The 24,361-nt window shown below is 38.7% G+C and overlaps 1 protein-coding gene across 3 annotated transcripts in view; it reads left to right on the top strand.

Annotated features, from left to right (window-relative positions):
* The window catches only part of AASDH (aminoadipate-semialdehyde dehydrogenase), a 36,535-nt gene that overhangs the window by 9,348 nt on the left and 2,826 nt on the right, over positions 1 to 24,361 (top strand). For 2 of the 3 annotated variants that reach the window (XR_004298862.1, XM_032400424.1), the window contains exons 5-14: positions 3,891 to 4,083; positions 11,332 to 11,573; positions 12,322 to 12,428; positions 12,948 to 13,120; positions 13,570 to 13,762; positions 14,365 to 14,480; positions 15,458 to 16,250; positions 20,860 to 21,023; positions 22,720 to 22,842; positions 23,320 to 23,451. Coding sequence is in view for 2 of the 3 variants with exons in the window: in XM_032400424.1 (XP_032256315.1) it covers positions 3,891 to 4,083; positions 11,332 to 11,573; positions 12,322 to 12,428; positions 12,948 to 13,120; positions 13,570 to 13,762; positions 14,365 to 14,480; positions 15,458 to 16,250; positions 20,860 to 21,023; positions 22,720 to 22,842; positions 23,320 to 23,451 (2,236 nt within the window). In the remaining variant the exon portion in view is untranslated. Of the gene's footprint in view, positions 1 to 3,383; positions 3,477 to 3,890; positions 4,084 to 11,331; positions 11,574 to 12,321; positions 12,429 to 12,947; positions 13,121 to 13,569; positions 13,763 to 14,364; positions 14,481 to 15,457; positions 16,251 to 20,859; positions 21,024 to 22,719; positions 22,843 to 23,319; positions 23,452 to 24,361 lie in introns of those variants that run through there. The other variant, XM_032400425.1, reaches the window with a different exon arrangement.

Below are 24,361 nucleotides of genomic sequence, written 5' to 3'. Positions count from 1 at the left end.
GGTATGCCCTGTTGAAGAATTTTGCACTTAAATCCAGTAGATGTAAAAAGATTTGCGTTCATTACGTTCGTTCCTATAGCATTGTAGAATTTGGTTTGCTCATCAGGAGATGAGAAATCTCTATGAAGTCGATTCTTAGATTGAGAAGAAGGAAAGAGAAGAGGAAGGGAACCAAAGGAGAGTAGTCTTAGGAAATCAAAAGGGGAAACAAACAAGTATAGAAACTTTGTGACATACATTTTTATGTCATTTTAAGTTTTATATAATTAAAAACTTTCTAACAACCACATTTTAAAAGTACAAAAAAATAAGAGGGGTGCCCGGTGGCTCAGTCAGTTAAGCATCCAACTCTTGATTTCAGCTCAGGTCATGATCTCAGGGTCGTGAGATTGAGCCCCGAGTCAGGCTCTGTGCTGGGTGTGGAGCCTACTTAAGATTCTTTCTCTCCCTCTGCTTCTCTCTCTCTCTCTCTCCCTCTCCCCCCTACCCTGAAAAAAAAAAAAAAAAAAAAAAAGGTAGAAATAAGAAAATTTAACAATACCTTATTTAATTCAGTATATCTAAAATATCAATAATGTAATCAATATGAAAATTAGTGAGGTATTTTACACCCTTTTATGCTTATCTTAATTCTAGCGTGTATTTTACACTTACACATCTCAATATGGATTAGCCACATTTTTAGTGCTCAATAGGCACATGTTTCTACTGCCTACCATACTGGACAGTGCAGGTCTAGAAGAAGGGAATGGTGAAATGAGGCAGAGAGGAGTCTTGTAATTGATAATCTGGTCTTTAGTGACTTTATTTCCGAGTGCCCAACACTGAGGACAGAGTACATTAGGCTGGGAATAAGGGAATGAGAAATAAGGAAATGGAGATAATAAAGTGTTCATTTCTAGGAGCTAGTTTTAATGGGAAAGAAAGAATTCTGGGAGGGTATAGGTTTATCTTTAAGATGGGAGACTGGGGTGCCTGGATGGCTCAGTCAGTTGAGTGTCCCACTCTCGATTTCCCCTCAGATCGTGATCTGAGGGTCGTGAGATCGAGTCCCATATTGGGCTCTCCACTCAGTATAGAGTCTGCTTGAGATTCTTTTTCTCCTTCTTCCCCTGTCCCTTTTCACACACACACGCTGTCTCTCTCTCTCTCAAATAAAATCTTAACCAAAAAAAAAGGAGGGGCGCCTGGGTGGCTCAGTCAGTTAAGCGGCTGCCTTCGTTCAGGTCATGATCCCAGGGTCTGCTCAGTGGCGAGCCTGCTTCTCCCTCTCCTTTTGCCTGCTACTCTGCCTACTTGTGTGTGCGCGCTCTCTCTCTCTCAAATAAATTAAATACAATCTTGCTCTCTCTCAAATAAATTAAATACAATCTTAAAAAAAAAAGATGGGAGACATTAATAGGCTGATGGTAGAGAATTGGTAGGGAAAATTGGTTTGAAAAATCAAGAAATAGTGTTGTAAAGGAGTAAGATACTTTGAGATGGAAGGGTAAGGAATGTTAGAGGAAGCTGATGGATTGTAACTTCCTAGGCAACAGAAGGCAAAGTCATGTGTTAAAGAGTATGAGAGGTGAGGTGGGATGGAGATGCAGGGAACTTGAAGAGTGGAGCAGATTTGGAATCTAGTGGAGGTGGGAGAGGCACTGGGCCAGCAGAGGCAGGAATTACGTATAAAGTGGGAACAGGTTTGTGCCCAATGAGGGATAAGGGGCTGATTTATTTTTTTATTTAAAAAAATTTTTTGACAGCACGAGAGAGGGAACACAAGCAGGGGGAGTGGGAAAGGGGGAAGCAGGCTTCCCTCTGAGCAGGGAGCCCCATGTGGGGCTTGATCCCAGGACTCTGGGATCATGACGCGAGCCGAGGGCGGATGCTCAATGACTGAGCCACCCAAGCGCCCCAAGGGGCTTATTTAAGGTATAGGAATTTCTTGATTGCTATTTGTGCTTGAATTTAATGAAATTCATTTACCTGTTAAAAATCCCTTTTTGCTTTACTTTCAGGGCCATAAAAGTCACTGCAGAGGGGATTTATAGTAGGTTTACACTTGGTTTCCTTCCTGGGAATAAAAGCCACTCTGAAGAAGGAATTTATGGCAACTTCATTTCCCAGAAGTTTTTATGAGTAGTCCTATAAGGGAAGCTCTAAGAAGGCTTCTTTCCACATCTGTTAAATCCAAAATGTCCTCAGCTCAAAGTAATCTTCATATCAACTCTGGGGTTCTGAGTGGGTCCCCACAATACCATACTTGAAGATATTTTGAAGTTAAGGTAATCCCTGCTTTTTAAATAGAGTGGGTTTTATGTATTCAAAATGAAGCCATGCCATAGGCTTGCCACTGCCTATCTAATACTCCGTAATATCCTAACTACATATATTCTGTTCTTTGTTCAGCTGCTGAGAGAAAAGGCCAAATAGTAGGAAAAGGGAGTCAGAGGTCTCTATTAAGCATCATTAAGTAAGTAGGATAGAAGAAGGCAAGTTTCTACCAGAAAAGCAGAACCAGGAGGATATATCAGGGACTTGCTATAAGGAATTGGCTTATGTTTGTGGGGGCTAAGGAAGACTCAAGTCTGTAGTATAAATAGAAAGGGATGATCATGAGCAGACTGGAACCCCATAGGCATGTGTTTGTTCACAGGCAAGTCAGGAAAGATCTAGGGGGAAGGGAGAGTAATTGTAGACCCAGATGCTGTGTCTCTTTTTCAGAGAAGGCCTAACACTCTTTAAAGGCCTTCCAGTTGAGTAAATTGAGTTAACCCAGGATAATCTCCCTTTTGATTAAAGTCAGCTGAGTAGGGACTCTGTCTACAAAATCCCTTCACAGCAGCACCTGGGTTAGTGCACCTAGGTTAGTGTTTGACGGAATAACAGAGAGGTGTGTGTTCTACTAAATGGCACCTGCCTCCCTCTGTCCTCCACGTCTTTTTTTTTTTTTTTTAAGATTTTATTTATTGGGGGCCTGGGTGGCTCAGTTGGTTAAGCGACTGCCTTCGGCTCAGGTCATGATCCTGGAGTCCTGGGATCGAGTCCCGCATCGGGCTACCTGCTCAGCAGGGAGTCTGCTTCTCCCTCTCCCGCTCCCCCCTCTTGTACTCTCTCTTTCTCTCCCACTCTCTCTCTCAAATAAATAAATTAAAAAAAAAAAAAAAGATTTTATTTATTTATTTGAGAGAGAGAGAATGAGAGAGAGCACATGAGAGGGGTTAGAGTCAGAGGGAGAAGCAGACTCCCTGCCGAGCAGGGAGCCCGATGTGGGACTCGATCCAGAGACTCCAGGATCATGACCTGAGCCGAAGGCAGTCACCCAGCCAACTGAGCCACCCAGGCGCCCTGTCCTCCACGTCTTGAGAGAGAAGGTCCTTTCTTTTTTACCCTAACAGAAAACATACTAGAAAGGAAATTCTGGGGACTGTCATTTAATCCAGCCACACTTACACATCAGAACGCCATCACAGATGATAAAATATGTCATGGTAAGAAGTGGATATTTTTATTTATTTATTTATTTTTAAGATTTTATTTATTTGATAGGGAGAGAGCGACAGAGGGAACACAAGCAGGGGGAGTGGGAGAGGGAGAAGCAGGCTTCCCACCGAGCAGGGAGCGCAATGTGGGGCTCGATTCCAGGACCCTGGGATCATGACCTGAGCCGAAGGCAGACACTTAACGACTGAGCCACCCAGGCGCCCCAAGATATTGCTTTAAATGGCTTTTAATCCTTATATTCATAAAGAACAGTTCTAGAATTAATAGCACCATTTTGGTTAATCGACGAGAAAAGAGTAAAAATCTGGCCAACATCCAGAAACTTAATGGTCCTAATTCTTTAGGATATGTGATTACCAAATGTTAGACATTTCTCATAACTGCATTCTGTTTTGCCTTAGGGTACTTTTCGAGATCACACAGGAAGATGTTTTGTTTCTGGCTTCACCTCTGACCTTTGATCCTTCCGTTGTGGAAATATTTGTTGCTCTCTCAAGTGGTGCCTGTCTGCTTATTGTACCAACTTCTGTCAAAGTGCTTCCATCAAAATTAGCTGCTGTTCTCTTTTCCCATCACAGAGTAACTATTTTGCAGGTACATTTCAGGGACAAATGAAATGCTTTGTCTTTTATTATTTAACATTTTTAAAGTTTTAGAGAATATTTTGTATTCCTGTAGTTTTTCACAGTAGGTTAATGATAATCTAGTAAGATTATTATGGGTTATCTCCTGATGATATCACTTAATTTGCCTGAGAATGAAAAAAAAAGTTAATTCTATTTAGAAAATTATTTTACTGCCCCATTTGGTACAATAATGACTAGAGGAAGTTGACCTTCACTCAAATCTTTTGGGATACACTGCCTCTCCTATCTTAAACTTTAGCTTTTAGTGGAAAACACAAAGTTGAAGTAAGTTAAATGATAATTAGTTAGGAATTTAGATTTTCTGACTTTTTATATCACTATATGTTATATTAACTTACAGAAACAAATAAGTTTGTCATTTTTAAAGATTTTAAAAAATATTTATCTGAAAGTATGTGACTGATGTTACATTGCAAGTGGTTAAAGATACTAAAGAGAATTAACAAAATTATATGCAAATCATGATAAACTAAAAATAGCAGATTTATATCTAGTGTAAGAGACTTGAGGTAAGTCAAAAGGCAAAATTTGATATTGACTTTGTTTTTAGGAAGTTTTTCATCCTTAAAAAATATATATATGTATATATATTATATATATAATACATATACAATGAATATAGTAAGTGGCTTGATGGGTATATCAATGCATATACATTTTCAATCTCTGGTGATCATTCTATCAGTCTGGACAAGACTTTAATATAATTTATTTTCCTACAACATTCAAGGAGTATAATTTTCAAGAAACATTTGCAAAGTACCTTAGTAGATTTGAGAGATAGTTACTAAAGGAAAGGAGACTTTCCTTCTATATCAAGTCAATGAGTTCTTTCTCTTTAAATCCGATCCCCTTGCTTAATGTTTTAGCACAGTCTCAGATAAATTTACTCTAGTAGTGGGTTTTAACCTTTTTGGGGTCCTAAATCTTTGAGAAACGGATATACATTTACTAACTCAGATCCCAGAACACAGCAAGTTGTGCATATAGTTTCATGGTGATTTTATTTAATTCACAATACTTAATTTGGAGTATTATCAGCAGATGAAATTTGAGTTATTTTTGTTTTTAAAGCTTTATTTATTTGAGAGAGATAGAGCACGAGCATGAGCAGGAGGGAGAGGGAGAGGGAAAGAGAATCTCAAGCAGACTCCTCGCTGAGCACAGAGCCCAACCTGGGGCTCCAGCTCATGATTGTGAGATCACAACCTGAGTCAAAACTGAGTCGGACACATAACTGACTGTGCCACCCAGGCGCCCCCAAATTTTGAGTTTGAGGAAGGAAGAGAAGTACACAAACTGACAGGCTATACTTTCCTCTTTATAAGGCATGTCCTCTCTTGTTAGAAGGTTGGGGAGGAAGAACTGTAAAGTATCCTCCAAACTGAGAAGGGACTTTGAGATGAAAAAAACAAAGCAGGCAACTCCATACAGTTTACATAGTTTTATGCACGGTAACATACTGACAGGGAGGGATGGATGGATGATGATATGGAGGGGTGCAGCTATTCTCTGCAAAGACCGGACCTTAGTCTACAGATTTTATAGACCAGAGGGATGTGTAGGGGAAGGCACTATAGTAAGATCAAAGGGTCTACATGTACCTGACAGCTAATCTTTAATTAGATCTTGTGGCACAATCCCTGCCTCAGAAAGGGGAGAGAATGTGTTATCTTGAACAAATTTATGGAGGGCCAAAGCAAGCCTCCCCCTCCCCCTATCCTGGCCTCAGTGGGTATTGCTAAGCTACGTATATTAATCTCCAAAGGTCCTGTAACACCTAGCCACCTATGTGAACAAGATCTCATTTAACTGCCCACATGAACAAGATGGAGTGCTAAGATGGATTCAGTATTGTCGGGTCTCTTATGTCTCATAGTGAGGCATTTGTTGTTAGGGTTCATTTTTTCCTTCCAAAGTCAAATTTCTTATCAAATGATATATAAGTCATTAAGGATTTTTGCCTTTTTGCCTATATAATAGATATTCTATACTTAAAAAAGAAAGCTTCCTGTATAGATTTTATTTATAAATAATAATGTTACCTAAAAACCTAATTGGATATAAGATTGTGTTTGAGAGTGAGGGAGAGTGACAGGGGTGAGGGACAGAGGGAGAAGCAGACTCCCCACTGAGCAGGGAGCCTGATTCAGGGCTTGATCCCGGGACTCCGGGATCTTGACCTGAGCCCAAGGCAGACGGTTAACCAACTGAGCCACCCAGGCGCCCCCTAAATGGATATTAAGCAAGGATCTTAACAGGTTAAAAGACAGTACATGCTTTATTAAGGTTTTATTTTATTTATTTATTTTAAGATTTTATTTGTCAGAGAGCACAAGCAGGGGGAGTGGCAGGCAGAGGGAGAGGGAGAAGCAGGCTCCCCACTGAGCAAGGAGCCCGATGCGGGGCTCGATCCCAGGATCCTGGGATCATGACCTGAGCTGAAGGCAGATGCTTAACCGACAGCCACCCAGGTGCCCCTTTATTAAGGTTTTAAAAATTAAAAAAGAACATCTTGATTTACTGTGGGGGAGAAAGGCCCCAAAGTGAAATGGACTAAGCTTTTGAGGAAATTAAAGACTGACTTTGTTTCAGGAATAAGGAATAAGGACCTTTTTGGTTTTTTACAAACCTAAAATACATTTGAGCTTTTTTTTTTTTTTTAATACTCTGGGTAGCAAAGTTATATTAAACTTGATGCCCTTTAAAAGTGAAGCCATTTAGGGGCGCCTGGGTGGCTCAGTTGTTAAGCATCTGCCTTTGGCTCAGGTCATGATCCCAGGGTGCTGGGATCGAGCCCCGCATTGGGCTCCCTGCTCCCCGGGAAGCCTGCTTCTCCCTCTCCCCCGCTGCTTGTGTTCCCTCCCTCGCTGTGTCTCTCTCTGTCAAATAAATAAATAAAATCTTTAAAATAAATAAATAAAAGTGCAACCATTTAATTAGAGTGAAATCTCAGGTTGCTAGCTACCAAAGTGTCAGCAAAATAATGTTTTTCAGTTTTATGTGAATTTTTCCTTAGAAATTTTGGAAGGAACCTTAACATACCCTGTTTTATCTGTTATTTACTAAGTCCTATTTTTCTGTGCCTAGGATGATTTGGTAACAAAGCATATTGACTAGAATTCTGCCACTAAATTTTATCATTTCAGTTTGAGTATCTGAAGAGTGTTACTATGCTTTATCATGCTGAATATTCATAGCTGTGCAATCATTTGTAGAGTTCAAAGTTGAAATAATTACCTTTAGCACCAGAAATTAGGCCAGAACATTTCTTTTTTTTTTTTAATTTTATTTATGAGAGCGAGAACAAGCGATCACGTGCACGTAGGGGGAGGGGCAGAGGGAGAGGGATAAGCAGACTCTGTGCTGAGCACTAACCTCAACGCGGAACTCTTATCTCAGGACCCTGAGATCACAACCTGAGTTGAAACCAAGAGTCAGATGACCAACCAACTGAGCACCCAGGCATGCCTAGAACATTTCATTTTTTTTTTTTTTTTTAAAGATTTTATTTATTTGACAGAGAGAAAGACAGAGAGGGAACACAAGCAGGGGGAGTGGGAGAGGGAGAAGCAGGCTTCCCGCCGAGTAGGGAGCCCGATGCGGGGCTCGATCCCAGGACCCTGGGACCATGACCTGAGCTGAAGGCAGACGCTTAACGACTGAGCCACCCAGGCGCCCCCATTTCATTTTGATAAGAGATTTTCCTTATGATAAAACTTGGTGGAACAGTTTACTTGATTTAGGATGCCTTATAAATAGGGTGGCCATTATAATTTATTACCAAAAAACCCAGAATCTTGAGAGTGAATGGAGGTGCTAAATTCCTAGACAGGAATCTGGAATAGTAAGTTTGTACTGGGATGTAGGGTCATCCTATTACTTAAATATTTTGACAAACCAGGACTTTAATCTTTTTGAATTAAAATTCAAGTTGTCCATTAGGGCTGCTTCTAGCTTTTATTGAAAGAAACCATTTAAAAATCTTGATCACATGGAAATTTTCTATGGTCAAGTAAAGAGATTGGCAGATCCTCTCCCTGATAGAAAGCAACTATAAAGCTGGAGAAAATTGAAGGCAACTACGTCAACACTTTGGAAATAACCAAAGGCCTACAACTACCTGAAGAGTGTTTGTTTTTAAAAACTGTTGTGTTTTGCATAAAAATGGAATTCGTGGTATTCTAGACTAAGCTGCTCTCCCTGCCTCCCCCAGCACAGTCAAAACAGACTTTTCTGTCAGGGCCTTTTGCTCATAAGGGTGATTATTCAGTTTGGAATGGTAGGTTATGTCCATGCCCAAAAGCACTGTCTGTGGAAATGTTGAAGCAGGCCGGCATGGAGGGCCAAAAACTCCACTGGTTTGAGGTTGTGGTCACAGGGAGGGAAAGCACATTCTGGCTAAGGCTGCACTTGGGAATCAGACCAGAGGGCCCAAGCACATTCCTGGCTGACCTTGAGGGTATGTGCATGTACATTAGAGACACAAAAGGACCCATGGAGAATAAAAGCTGGATTAGGCTTGAAAATGACCTAAACTTTGAGCTCATTATCTATACACACAAATCCATCTCTGTGGACAGTCTGTCTAGTCGTTGCTCGACTACTGAGCTGTGCAGACAAAAGGTGACTCGTAGGAAGTAAGACTTAAAAATGAAAAGAATATATATTTAAGGGGCACCTGGGTGGCTCAGGTTATGATCTCAGGGTCCTGGGATCGAGTCCCACACTGGGCTCCTTGCTTCCCTCCCCCCTGACCCCCCACTCGTGTTCTCTCTCTCAAATGAATTTAGAAAAAAAAATACATATTTAAAAGAACAACTGAGCAATGACATTAGTGGCCACACATCACCAGGAAGACAGATTTTACAGATTTAATCCAGGCTAATTAGTAACAAGCAAAAAAGCAACAAGAACATTTCATAATGATAAAATGGCCAGTACATAAAGAGGTACGTTGTTGTGGGGCGCCTGGGTGGCTCAGATGGTTAAGTGTCTGCCTTCAGCTCAGGTCATGATCCCAGGGTCCTGGGATCGAGCCCTGCATCGGGCTCCTGGCTCGACGAGGAACCTGCTTCTCCCTCTCCCTCTGCCTCTCTCCCTGCTCATGCTTTCTCTCTCTCTCTCTCTGTATCTCTGTGTCTCAAATGAATAAATAAAATCTTTAAAAAAAAAAAAAAAAAAAAGAGGTACGTTGTTGTATCAAGAAGATGTAACGATTATAAACGATTATCCATCTAAAAATGGAGGTTCCAAATACGTGAAGCAAAATGGACAGGATTGAAATGAGAACTAGGCAACCCAGTAGTTCAAAATTTTAGTACCTCACTTTTAACTTTTAATACCCCAATTTTAATACCCCTAGGTCATGAAAAACTAAACAGAAATCAGAACATAGAATATAGAAAACTTGAACAACATTTTCAGCCAAATTCCATTTATAGAACACAATATACAGTAAATGCAGAATATGCATTCTTTGCAAGCACATTGAACATTTTCTAGGATAGATCATATTCTCAACCACAAAACATGTTTCAGTAAATTTAAAATGTGACCAAGTGGTATTTATTCCAGGAAGACACACTTGGTTTAACATCCAAAAATCCACTGATAATTATGCTTTTTGTTCATTATTTATGTAGTATATATTAACAAATGCAGAAGTATTTGGCAAAACCCAACACGTGTGATGAAGGAAAAAACCTTAAGTAGGAATAGTAGAACTTCCCCAGTGTGATGAAGGGCATCTGCAAAAAACTACAGCTAACATCCTGTTTGGTGAAAGACTGACTGCGTGCTTTCACCCTAAGATTGTAAACAAGACAAGGATGTTTGCTTTTGTCATTTCTCTTCATCATTACTCTGGTTGGTCCAGGCAGTGCAAAAAGGAAAAAAAAAACCCAACACGTTACTGATAGAAGTTAAAGAGTTCAATAAATGAAGAGACATTAAATGTTTGTGGATTGAAGTCTCAATATTGTCAAGATCTATAAATTAAACATGGTTCCTATCAAAATCCTAGTAGGCTTTTTGGGGTAGAAATTGATAAATTGATCCTAAATTTGTATGGAAATGCAAACGCTAGTCCTGATCTGTTCAATGGACTACTACTCAGCAATAAAGAGCCCCATGGTCTTGAGTGTCTGTGCCTCCCCCATTCATTTGTTAAAATCCTAATGAACAACGTAATAGTATTAGGAGGTGTGGCCCTTGGGAGTTTTTAGGTCATGAGGGTGGAGCCCTCATGAAAGGGATTAGTGCTCTCGGAAAAGAGACCCTACAGAGCTCCCTACCCCTTCCACCATGTGAGTATACAACAAGTTGGCAGCCTGTAACCTTGAAAGAGGGCTTTTACCAGAACCGGACCATGATGGCACCCTGATCTTGGACTTAAAGCCTCCGGAACTGTGAGAAGTAAATTTCTATTGTTTATAACCTACCTAGTCTGTGGTATTTTGTTATATCAGCCTGAACTGAGACAAAAAGGGAATTGATAAATACAACATAGGTGCATCACAAAGTATTTATATGGAGTGAAAGAAGTCACGTCAAAACAATACATGATGTGTGATTCCATTTTCATATAATTCTAGAAAATGCCAGCTGATCATTAGGAAATAGATCAGTGGTTGTCTGGAAAAGGGGTCCAGTCGAAGGGGAGCGTTAACAGTGGTAATTTTAGGGCTGAAGAATATATTCATTATTTGGATTATGGTGATAGTTTCACTGATATATCTATATATCTGTATCTCAATTTATATTGTATGCTTTAAATATGTTCAGTTTATTTTATGTCAATTATACCTCACTAAAGCTGTTTTTAAAGATCTTTTTTCATATTGTTTAGAAACATTTTTTTAATCCTTTATATACTTTTTTCTACATAGAGATAATGGAAAAGGAAGTATGAACTGATTTTATATATTTTGTCCTTTTTATGTTTAAACCGTCTTGTCTAAACTATCCAATGAAGCATAACTAATATTTTTCTTAAGTTTTTTGCTAAAGCAAAATTGATATCTACATTAAGAAGGTAATGCTGCTTCAGGAGATTTCCAAAATGATTTATAATTTTATAAACACCACCTTAATTTCCATGTGGGTGCCCAGTGTTAAGCTTTCAACTAATTATTACAGTATTTACTTTTTTAAAGAAGTGAAGGGAAATAAATTATCTTTAATATATTCACAGGCGACACCAACTTTGCTTAGAAGATTTGGATCTCAGCTTATCAAGTCAACCGTTTTATCAGCCAGTACTTCTCTTCGAGTATTAGCCCTTGGTGGTGAAGCATTTCCATCATTGACTGTTCTCAAAAGCTGGAGAGGAATAGACAATAAAACACAAATATTTAATGTTTATGGTATCACAGAGGTATCAAGTTGGGCAACTTTTTACAGGATTCCAGAGGAGTTTCTTAATTCTACTTTGAAGTAAGAGTTTTAATTACTAAATAGACTAGAGAGAAACTGTATTTTTCCAGTATCTTAATATTAACACTAATAATGTTTGTGATAGGCACTGCAGTAATAATTTTAGAAACACTATTTTACCTAGAATTTTTATTTTTTAAATTTTTTTAGAGGGAGGGTGGGGGAGGGCACAGGGAGAGGGAGAGAGGATCTTTTTTTTTAAAGATTTTATTTATTTGAGAGAGAGATCGAGCAAGAGAGAGAGCACGAGGGGTGGGGGGCAGAGGGAGAGAGAGAAACAGGCTCCCCACTGAGCAGGGAGCCCAATGTGGGGCTTAGTCCCAGGACTCCAGGATCATGACCTGAGCCACCCAGGTGCCCCGGGAGAGAGAGAATCTTAAGCAGGCTCCATGCCCAGCACGGAGCCCAATCTCACAACCCTGAGATCATGACCTGAGCCGAAATCAGGAGTCAGTCGCTTAACTAACCGAGCAACCCAGGCGCCCCTGTTTTATCTAGAACTTTAAGCTGGGGATCCAGAACCTTTCTTATAACTGGTGCTACAGATCCTGCTATAACTTTTTTGTGACTAAACAAAAATAAATAACCTATAATAACCTTTCCACCTAACCTTTTCCTCTTGGCAGTCTTTGAATTATAACATAACCAAAACTTTTTTTCTTTATTTAGTATGATGTGATTTAAATACATTGGAAAATCTATTCAAATGAAAAATTTAAATGTGGTTTGGGTTGTTGTGTTTTCATAGATCTGAATTGCCGGTACCACTGGGATTTCCACTGCTTGGAACGGTAGTTGAAGTCAGAGATACTAATGGTTTCACAATTCAAGAAGGCCGTGGCCAAGTATTTTTAGGTGATTTTACATTTGTTGATTGGGAATATCTTTTTTTTTCCCCCAAGAAAATAATCTGTGTTAATTTTATTCTTTGATCAATTTCTTATGTCTGGTATTCTTTTCAATGATGATAATTTTTAATCTCATTCTCACAGTCATGAAACATTTAATATGTTACCATAATTATTTCAGATAACAATGTTTGATACCCTTAGGGAAAATATAAAAGTAATGTAGAAATTGCAGGTTGGATCTTTATATTTATAGCCAAAATTCTCTATAATCAGTATTCTAAGAATTTTTTTAATCACATATATGTTTTTAGAAATCTTGTTTTATTCCTTTATTTTACTGAGGTTATTATATTTAATTTTACCAGGTAACATTTAAAAGTGTGCTGCCCCCTTTCCTTATAAATAATTCAAAATGTGAAACTTAGTAACTGAACTTTTGAAGATGTTCTTGATTTGATGGTTTTTAATATATTTTCCATGGATTTTTTTTTTTTTATTACATTGGTGTTTATATCTTGTGAAGGTGGCAGAAACAGAGTATGTTTTCTTGATGATGAAATGACAGTACCACTTGGCATGATGCGAGCCACAGGAGACTTGGTGATGGTGAAAGATGGAGAGATTTTTTTCTTGGGACGAAAGGACAGTCAGATCAAACGACATGGCAAACGTCTTAACATTGAACTTGTGCAACAGGTAGAACTATTTAAATACTAAGTGTCTACTAACATATGTAGGTTTTAGAGGTAGCCTCCACCAGTTTTCTGTGCCAGCATTCTCTATTAATGTTATTTAAACCTAAGATTTTTTGTATTAATGATGGATTACGATAATAGGTGTGGGTTATTCAGTGTGCCCTTATTCCCAGCATGAAGAAAGAGTTGTTTTTTAAATAAGTGACAGAATGGATTTTGATAACTGTGAAAATAATGGTTTACTTTGCTCTGGGAGCAATTATTTTTGAAAAACAGGAAGAACCCAGTGTGCTGGTAATAGCAGTAGTAGCAGTCGATTTTTTTTTTTTTAAGTGTCTAGTTATTTTACATTTTAATTCGACTGTGTTGATTTCAGACATGAGAAGTTTGAGCATTTATGAAGTTTGCTTTTAAATGTCCTCTGACAAATTGGGATAATTTCTCTCACAGGTTGCTGAAGGACTTCAGCAAGTGGAGTCTTGTGCAGTTACATGGTATAATCAGGAAAAATTAATTCTGTTCTTGGTGTCCAAAAATGATTTAGTAAAGGAATACATCTTTAAAGAACTGCAGAAACATCTTCCAAGTCATGCAATCCCGGATGAACTTTTGTTGATTGATTCTCTACCATTTACATCTCATGGTAAAATCATTTGAAGCAGATATGTTTCAGTGCCAAATGAATACTAATTCATAACTAGTTTAAAGGCCTTTTAAATCCTTATTATTCTAAGTAATATTAGCATATATTGTGGTAGACTTCTATTAAGTGCTTTGTATAATTAACTCATTTTATCTCTAGAAAATCCTGTGAGTAGGTAGTATAATTCCCATTTACAGATATGGAAAATAAGGCTTAAAGAGGTTAAGTAATTTTCACAAAATTACATTGCTGGTTAATGGTAGAGTTGAAATTCTAAGGCTTTTTGATTTCAAAATATATGTTCTTAGTGACGATATTGCCTTCCCAGTTTCATCTTTATTTAATATTTACATCAAAATGCAGTAGTTGTTCCGTTAATAAGACCATTTTTTAACTCTTTAAATAAGATAAACATTAGCTCTTCCTTTCTTACTACCCATTACATTCTTGGTAGCGTGGGCTTACGTTCTTTAGAATTGATTATCTTTCACAAACTATTCTATAAGATTTCAGACTTTGACACTGAAAAATGTGTAGATTCTTATGACTAATGAAGATAGAAAGGGTTTGAACTGAAATTTTAAAATAATTTCTCTTTTTAGGCAAAATTGATGTTTCAGAGTTAAACAAGATATATTTAAACTATTTAAACTTGAAGTCTGAGTGCAAACTCAATGGAAAAGAGGAACTCTGGGGAAAATTACAGTATTTGTGGAAGGTATAACTTTTAAGATACAAATTTGTTATTATAAAGAAGTTATGTTATATCTTTTGGGACTATTAACATCCTAATACGGCTGATAAAGTTTCTAAGAATGTTATTGATGCCCAAATGTTAAGTAATGTTAAGTAATATACCATTGTTTTTTCAATTTGTATTAAAATAAGGATTAGGTTCTCTACTGTAAGATTAAGCTCCCCATAAAGAAATTTATTAGAAGTGAGGTAGACAGGGATGCCTGGGTGACTCCGTCGGTTAAGCGTCTGCCTTGGGCTCAGGTCATGATCCCAGGGTCCCAGGATGCAGCCCTGCATTGGTCTCCCTGCTCAGCGGGGAGCCTGCTTCTCCTTCTCCCTTTGCCCCTCCCCCCATGTTCTCTCTCTCTCTCTCTCAAATAATCTTTAAAAAAATAAAAATAAATAAATTTGAAATATGTATATATTACAACCATAGGTCAGTACAGTTTTTCTTAGATAAAATGTGGAGCTTTCTGAAGGGTTCTGAAAAGAGGATGTAATTATATAGTCTTGTTTGAAAGTAAAGGATAGCTTGGTAAGTCTCACTTCATTCTTAGATTCTTGGAATATAATTTTGATTTAGTGAAGCAAATGAATATAAATATTGTTCCCATATTATAGAAATATCAGATATTAGTATTTTGTGGAGTCTATAATTAGTAAATCATATTTTTATAATTCTCGCTATTTTATGGGTAGGAAGAGTGCTCTAAAGGGAGATAAAACTTGTAGTTTTAGAGTGAGTTTGTGACAAAATTGGTAGCATAGTGATCGTCTCCTTTATTATAAAGAAAATACCTTTAAAGTTTATTTTAATTAACAAAATATTTATTTTGTGTGTCTTTTGTTCATATCATTAATGTAAGTACTATGCTGTATATATTACCTATAAATTGGTTGAATTGTTTTGGTTTGGGGCCTTTACTTCACCATATTTCTCCCTTTTCTCATCTATAGTCTATTCTGAATCTCTCAGAAGATCCTTTGAAGGTTCCTGATGAGTCACTCTTTTTAAATAGTGGTGGAGATTCCTTAAAGTCCATACGGCTCCTCAATGAGATTGAGAAACTAGTTGGCACATCAGTACCTGGGCTTCTGGAAATTATTCTAAGCAGTTCCATTTTAGAGATTTACAATCACGTACTTCAAACAGTGTTTCCAGATGAAGATCTGGTATTTAGCAAGAATTATGCCACTAAAAGAAAATTCAGCGACATTAATCAAGAAGAAACCAGTGGAAGATCTTTACATCAGAAATCTGTCATGACGTTAAGTTGTGACAGTGAGCTAACTGCTTTTACTGCAGTGAGCAGAGGGAGTCAGATTTTGTCACTGAATACTAAATTTTTAACTAAGTTAGGACTTTGCTCTTCAGCCCATTCTTCTGAATTAATTTCACAAACTAATATTCAAAATGTGAAAAGCTTAAATCCTTCAGCTCTTACTGGGAAGTCGAATGACCCATCCCATGTTGCAGAAGTTTCTGAAGAGGGAACATATGTAATAGCAGCCAAGAAAATGGAGCTACATGTGAGATGGAGGTCAGACACAGGCAAATGTGTGGATGCTTCACCTCTAGTAGTAATCCCCGCTGTTGATAAGTCATCCGCAACTGTGTACATTGGCTCCCATTCTCACAGAATGATGGCAGTTGACCTTCACTCTGGGAAGGTGAAATGGGAACAGATTTTGGGAGATCGAATTGAATCCTCAGCATGTGTATCTAAGTGTGGAAACTTTATTGTAGTAGGTAAGTTTTTGAATTTGAGGTTTATAGAGTTAAACTTAATTACCATATGATAATGCTAGTACCAGCAAGTTAAATTTAAAAACTTATGTATGGTGGGTTTGGTGGTTGTTAAAGAGTAATGGTTGGGGCACCTGGGTGGCTTAGTCGTTAAGTGTCTGCCTTCGGCTCAGGTCATGATTCTGGGGTCCTGGGATTGAGCCCCGTGTCAGGCTCCCTGCTCTGCGGGAAGCCTGCTTCTCCCTCTCCTGCTCCCCCTGTTTATGTTCCCTCTCTGGCTGTCTCTCTCTCTGTCAAATAAATAAAATCTTTAAAAAAAAAAAAAAAGAATAATTGTTACCCACATGCTAATTCACAGTGTGGGCCTTGGGTCCTAGTCTCTGGATTTGAACCTAGCTCTAAAACTGTTCTCAGCTCTGTGAACTTTGACAAGTTGCTGAAACCTCTTAGGACCTCATGTGTTCTTATGAGTATATGGATATAATAAATAAAACATGTTGCATCGTAAATTTTCCCAAAACTTAATGGTTTAGATTAAGTAACAAACACGTACCAGTTTCTGAGGTCAGAAAGGAGCAGCTTAGCTGGAAGTCCTGGTTCAGGGTTTCCCATGTGGCTGCAGTCATCTGAAGGCTTGACTTGGGCTAGAAAATCTGCTTCCAGGACAGCTGACTCACACTGCAGCCAGGAGAAGGCTTCAGTTCTGAGCTGGTTCTCAACAGGAAGTTTTCCAGTTTGTTGTCACATGGGCCTCACAACCTTGAGCGTCCTCACAACCTGGCAGCTAACTTCCCTCAGAGTGAGTGCTCCGAGAGGTGGGGGCAGGACGGAGGGGAGGGAAGGGGAGAGGAGGAATGCAGTACTTTTATGCCTTAGTCTCCAAAGTTGCGTACCATCATTTTTGCTTCTGTTCATTAGAAGCACATCATTGAGCCTGGCCTATACTCAAGGGGAGGGGAATTTAGGCTCCAGCTCTTGAAAGGAAGACTATCAGAGAATTTGTGGACAGATTTTAAAACCACTACAATCATCATAGAGCTTTTTTTTTTAGTTTATTTTAATTCCAGTGTTGTTAACATAGTGTTACATTAGTTTCAGGTGTACAATATAGTGACTCAGCAATTCTATACATTAGTCAGTGCTTATCATGACAAGTGTCCTCTTTAATCCCCATCACCTGTTTCACCCCCCCCCCCAACCATCAGTTTGTTCTCTAGAGCTGTTTCTTGGTTTGTCTCTCCACCCCCCACCCCCACCCCCCCACCCTTATTTGGTTTCTCAAATTCCACATACATCATCGAGCTTTGGAGAAGCTTATGAATCCTTTGGTACGTTGCAAGGTACTGACTCATTAAGTGTTAGCTACTAGCTGCTATTCAGTTTCACTAAGGTATGTGACTTACTTTACTAAGAATATGGGGTCCAGGTGTAGTGCCTCTCCTTGACCACCGTTCTCTCTACTCCCTCTGCTGCATGAAGTTTTTACTTTATCTGCTTATCGAATCTTGTGCGAAGTGCTTAGGAATATGTCTCCCTACTTGTGGTATCCTAGCTGGTATCTAGAATCTGAGTTTGATCCTTCCCTCTTGCCCATGTACATTTTGAAACATATGCTACAGGAAACTTTTAGTGATCTGTGTGCATGAGCAGGTGTCATTCCCATCCTGAAAGTCAGCGCATGTAAGTTACTGTTTGTAGCCCAAGAGTCAAGGCCTGTGGCACATGGTGGTCACTTAGTACTTCAAACATTTTTTTTTTTAAGATTTTCTTTATTTATTTGAGAGGGAGAGCAGGCATGAGCAGGGGGAGGGGCAGAGGGAGGTGCAGACTGTGCTGAGCAGGGAGCCCGACCTGGGGCTTTATCCCAGGACCTGAGATCATGACCTGAGCCAAAGTCAGACGCTTAACTGACTGAGCCACCCAGGTGCCCCAACATTTTTAAATTAAGATATAATTTACATACAGTAAAACTTACCCTCTTTATAGCTCTGTGTTTTGACAGATGTGTACTGTCACGTAGGCACTACCACAATCAAGAGTTCATTACTCAGAAGGTTCTGTGTCACTCTGTAGTCATCTCTCCTCCTCCTCCTAACCCCGGGCAACCACTGATCTGTTTTCTGTCCCTCTAGTTTTGCTTTTTCTAGTTTTTGCTTTTGAGTCTGGCTTCTTTTACTTAATATGTGTTTGGATTCATCCATATTGTTGCATGTATCAACAGGCTTGTTTTTTTTTTTTTTTGAGCAAGAGAGCCCATGTGAGCGGGGGTGGGGGGAGGGTAGAGAGGCAGACATGGGGCTCAGTCTCACAGCCCTGAGATCATGACCTGAGCCGAAATCAAGAGTGGGACGCTCCACTGACTGAGCCACCCAGGCGCCCCAAGAGGTTTTTTTTTTTATTGCTGGAAGTATTCTGTTGTGTGGATATACCATATTTTGTCCCATTCACATGTGGGTTATTTCCAGTTTTTTTCCCCCCGGTTTTTGATAATTATGAATAAGACTGCTGTAGCATTTGTGAATAGGATCTTGTGTGAATATAAGTTTTTATTTCACTTGGGTCAGTACCTAGGTGGTGGAGATTATACAGTAAGCATAATTTTAACTTAGTAAAAAATGCCCAAAATATTTTCCAAGTTGACTGAACCACTTTGCATTACCACCATCAATATGTGAGAGGTTGTTCCACATCCTTGCTAACACCTGGCATGGTGAATTTGAAAATATTTTTATTTTAGCCATTCAGATTGTTATGGTGTGGTATTTCATTATGGTTTTAATTTGCATTTCCCTAGTGACTAATGATGTTGTTTCTTTTTATGAACTTAATTGCCATCTGTGTATCCTTTATGACCTGTCTCTTCAGATCTTTTGCCCAGTTTTTTATTGTTATGTTTGTTTTCTTATTGGATTCTGAGAATATTATGTGTTCTGGATACAAGTCCCTTATCAGATATATGTTTTGCATATTTTCTCCTAGGCTGTGGCTTTTTCCCCCCCCTTTGTTTTGTTAACATTATGTCTTTTTTTTTTTTTTTTAAAGATTATTTATTTATTTGAGACAGAGAGAATGAGAGAGAGAGAGCACATGAGAGGGGGGAGGGTCAGAGGGAGAAGCAGGCTCCTTGCTGAGCAGGGAGCCCGATGCGGGACTCGATCCAGGGACTCCAGGATCATGACCTGAGCTGAAGGCAGTCGCTTAACCAACTGAGCCACCCAGGTGCCCTAACATTATGTCTTTTGAAGAGAAGTTCTTAATTTTATTTTAAAAAAAAATTTTTTTTTAAAGATTTTATTTTTATTTATTTGACAGCGAGAGAGGGAACACAAGCAGGGGGAGTGGGAGGGGAGAAGCAGGCTTCCTGCTGAGCAGGGAGCCCGATGTGGGGCTCTATCCCAGGACTCTGGGATCATGACCTGAGCTGAAGGCAGACACTTATCGACTGAGCCACCCAGGTGCCTGAGAAGTTCTTAATTTTAATGAAGTCCAGTTTGTCATTTATTTTCTTTTATGGATCATGCTTTTGATGTCCTATCCAAGAAATTTTTGCCAAACCCAATGTCACAAAGATTTCCTTCTGGAAATGAACTGAACTGAAAGAAATTTTTCATTACCCAGCTGAGTCGTGGGGTACTGCACTGTGTAGGACATTTCTCTTCACCATCACTAAGTAGGCCACTTTCTTGCTACTAAGTAGTAACTGCTCGAAAGAAAACAGCACCACAGTTAATTCTGGAATTGGGCCTCAAGTGAGCAGCTGTGGTAATAAGCATAGGCAGAGCCGAGGAGAGAATGGTGGGCCAGTGCCCAAAGTCAGCTTCCCCTGATTTACACGCACTGCAGGGAACTTGAGTGATCTTCACTTTGTAGGTTTTCAGCATTCCCACTTCCCCCTGGGTTACTCTGGCTGCCCAGAGTTAGGGACTGCTGCCCTAGCCTCCCATTCATTGCAGCAGTTTGGGAGAAGCAGTCTGCTGTAGTAAAGTACATGGGCTCTGGAGCTTGACTTCTTGGATTCAATCCTGGCTCTGCCACATGTCAGCTGAATAGTTTTACCCTAGTAACTTAAGCTCTCTGTGCTTCCTTTTGTCATCTGTAAAATGCAGATATAATAGCACTTGCCTCACTGGGAGGATTCCATGAATTAATAGATGTAAAATTCTTAGAACACTTCACAAGGTAAAAGCTCAGTAAAGGCTGGCTATTGTTAACGTTAGCATTTCTTGAACACCTTCTATGCACTGGGTACTTATCCATATTATCTTAATTATCGCATTAACACTGGAGTAGATGTATCCACATGCTGCAGAAAAATAATCTGAGGCTCAGTGATGCTGGGTAATTTGCCCAAGGATGACCATGAAGAGATTTGTTTTCTCAGTAGTGAAGCACTTTAGGGTACTTTAAACAAAATAAGGTATACCTACTAAATAAGTATTTTTTACAAGTGGTTACTATTTGGTTTCTGCTTTACATTGCTGAAATTTAAATCTGAGCTGAACACAGATGTACACATGAAGAGCATCAAATATAAATTGTCATGATTTAGGCTAAAGAATTATTTTCCAGTGACGTATTTAAATCTCATCTTTTCTATTTTGTTTCCCAACAGGCTGTTATAATGGGTTAGTCTATGTTCTGAGAAGTAATAGTGGAGAAAAATACTGGATGTTTCCTACTGAGGGTGCTGTCAAAAGCTCAGCAACTGTGGATCCAACCACAGGACTCCTTTACATTGGATCTCATGACCAGCATGCATATGCCTTGGATATTTATGTAAGAACTCACCTCATCAGTTTCTTATCATAAGCTTAGAAGAGTGTGAAACTGTCAGGTGCTCTTAACTAAGGGAGCAGATATTAACTATTCCCTAAGTTTAGCATTGTGGTCTGGGAAGAATGAGTTAATTAACAGTCTTTTTTTTTTTTTTTTTTTTTATTTTTTTTTTCTTTATTTGAGAGAGAGAGAATGAGAGAGAAAGCACATGAGAGGGGGGAGGGTCAGAGGGAGAAGCAGACTCCCCGCCGAGCAGGGAGCCCGATGCGGGACTCGATCCAGGGACTCCAGGATCATGACCTGAGCCGAAGGCAGTCGCTTAACCAACTGAGCCACCCAGGCGCCCAATTAACAGTCTTAATATCTGAAGACATTTTTAACTTCCTAACCAGATTTTCACAAATAAATTTGCTACTCAGAGTTTTTAAGTATAAAGAACTTAGAATTACTGTCTTGACAATAGAAAAGAGTCACAAAGGAAAATATCAGTAAGACCTGATAAGTTGGGGAAATAATTTGAAGCAAATGTGATGGTTAAAAATCATTGATAAGAATAAATGGAAATAAAAAACAAAAACAAATTATAAAGACCCAGATAGAAAAAAAACAAGAGATATAAACATAAAAAACCCCAAAGAAGAAATGCCTAGTAAATATATTTAAATGTTTCATACTTTAGTAATCAAAGGAATGAAAAGTTATGTAATGAAGAAACAGATAGTATTAGATCAGAATGGTATGGTAAATGCTGGTGAGAGTAGGGGGAGGTTGTAACTAGTGAAACCTCTGAGGAAAACAGATTGGCTATAGGTAACTTTCATACCCCCCCCCTTTTTTTTTTAAGATTTTATTCATTTATTTGACAGAGAGTGCAAGCCAGGGGGAGGGGCAGAGGGAGAAGCAGGCTCCCCGCTGATCCCAAGACCCTAGGATCATGACCTAAGCCGAAGGCAGACGCTTAACTGACTGAGCCACGCAGGTGCCCCTCATATCCTTTGATTCAGTAAAATTATTCTGTCCTTGGCAAACGAATCAGAGACATGGACATATATGTACACCAAGATGTCTATTCCTAAGTTGTTCATAATACCAGGAAATTAGGTCCAAACAATTTTCAGTGATAGAGAAATTATTTTATCTTCAGATGGGATACTATGCATTAAAGTAATATCTGAAGAATTTTACCAAATAGGTGAGCTAAAGTAGATACCAAGTAGGGGCGCCTGGATGGCTCAGTCAGTTAAGCATCTGCCTTCAGCCAGGTCATGGTCCCGGGATCCTGGGATTGAGCCCCACGTTGGGCTCCCTGCTCAGTGGGGAGTTTGCTTCTCTCTCTCCCTCTGCCCCTCCTCCCTGCTTGTTCTCTTTCTGTCTCTCTCTCTCTCTCTCTCTCAAATAAATAAAATCTTTAAAAAAAATTAGATACCAAGTACATATTCAAAATGATCTCAACTATATTAAACTGTGTATGTCCCAAAAAGATCAAAAGGGAAAATGTTAAACTATTAACAGTGGTTGTCTCTGGGTGGTCCTTGTCTTCTTTATACTAACTTGAATCTCTACAAGTAGACTATATTACTTTTATACTAAGAATAAAAAGCTACATTAACTAAATAGATGTAGTATCACAAGGATTAGGACATGTAGATTTGTTAACCACCAACAGAAACCAATTAATTTGCTTTCTTATTTGCAGAAAAAGAAGTGTGTTTGGAAGTTAAAATGTGGAGGAACTGTCTTTTCTTCCCCTTGTTTGAGCCTGATTCCACAACATTTATATGTGGCTACACTGGGAGGACATTTACTGGCTATAAATCCTGTAGGCATAAAATATGTATTGATTTTATTACCTATTTTTTAAATGTTTTATTTTTGCAATTTGAGATAGTTTTTAATTAGATATAGCCGATCTCTTACTGAACCAGATCTCATTAAAAATGATTGACATGAAGTCTAGAAAGATGAGAAAATAGAAGTTCTATGTGTGTCTTTTATCTGTTTTTTAAATTGGCAGAATTTTCTCAGTGATATTCGAACTTAGAATGGTTTGAGGATAGATCTTATATACTAATTATTTCCTGGTTTTATTGTAAATTTTTATTTCAGCTCTCATAAAGAGCACTGATTAATTTTATAGCAGTGTATATGTACTAGCTTCATTTATGATATCAGCATGCCATTATAGCTTATTCTGATATTTATAGCTTTGCCTCTGGGAGATATATGAGTTTGTTATAAAGGGTAATTGATTAGTAGAATGACTTAAATGCTGTGAATTGCTTTTTGCCCATGGCAGGCCACTGGGAACAGAGTTTGGAAACATTCCTGTGGAAAACCACTCTTTTCTTCTCCACGGTGTTGCCTGCAGTATGTTTGTATTGGCTGTGTGGATGGGAATTTACTCTGCTTTACTCACTTTGGAGAACAGGTGAAAAATTTCTGGTTCTATTTTATGTATCTTTCTCCAAGTCATGACAGTTGGTGACAACTGAAGTAAAATTTTATAAACATCACCTTTCAACTCAGTGTTGAAAACTAGTTTGATTTTAACTGTCAAGCATTGGGTTTCTTAATTTTTGCATGATGGGATAGTAGATTGAAGATTCTACTCAAGCATTGTTCTACTTGTGCCATGCCCTCCTCTAATTTTAAAACCTTTACCAGCTTTTAGCCAATTTTATTATAACTTCTGTTGCGGTTTTGAACATTTAAAGAAGCCCCTGCTTTTTCTATGAAAATGGAAATAGGTTGCATAACCCAAATTGCATTGAATGGAGGTCCCATCTGCAACTTCATGATCGGCAGAGAGACTTCTTCTGGGCGACATGAGATCTTTTTTGTTGGGAGCATCATCTCCACTTCTGTATCCACAGGCCACTGTCACTGCCAACACAGCTGGTGCTGGATGTGTGATCTGGGGGGTTGGTGGCCTTGAGTGCACGAGTTCCAACCCAAGTTAGCCCATTCGTGGCCAAGTGGATTCTGGTGCTTTTCATTCTACTTTCAGCCTTCATAGCCTAACAGTTCCTCTTGCTGTGTGACAATTACTTTGTGATGAAATCTTATAATAGTTCACTTAATATTTTATTCACAAAGTAGTTTGAATATATTCTCACCTTTACTTATCCTAAGAAGTAAGAAGAGGCAAATATTTTTTTTTTCGATGAACCATAGAAAGATGAAAGTGATTTTGTCCAAGTGAGGGACAGAATTAGGAGTACAAATCCTATTTCGTGAAGATGCCCACTGTCTTCATTTTGTTTTTCTTACGCTGCTGTTACTGTGCATTTGCAAACATGGTCTTGATTTAGGCCTTTTCCTCCTCATCTTTTCTTCAA

The sequence above is a fragment of the Phoca vitulina genome, unplaced genomic scaffold, assembly GCF_004348235.1.
Source record: "Phoca vitulina isolate PV1807 unplaced genomic scaffold, GSC_HSeal_1.0 scaffold3, whole genome shotgun sequence".
Classification (NCBI taxonomy): Eukaryota; Metazoa; Chordata; class Mammalia; order Carnivora; family Phocidae; genus Phoca; species Phoca vitulina.
This window is presented reverse-complemented; position numbering and strand designations above follow the sequence as displayed.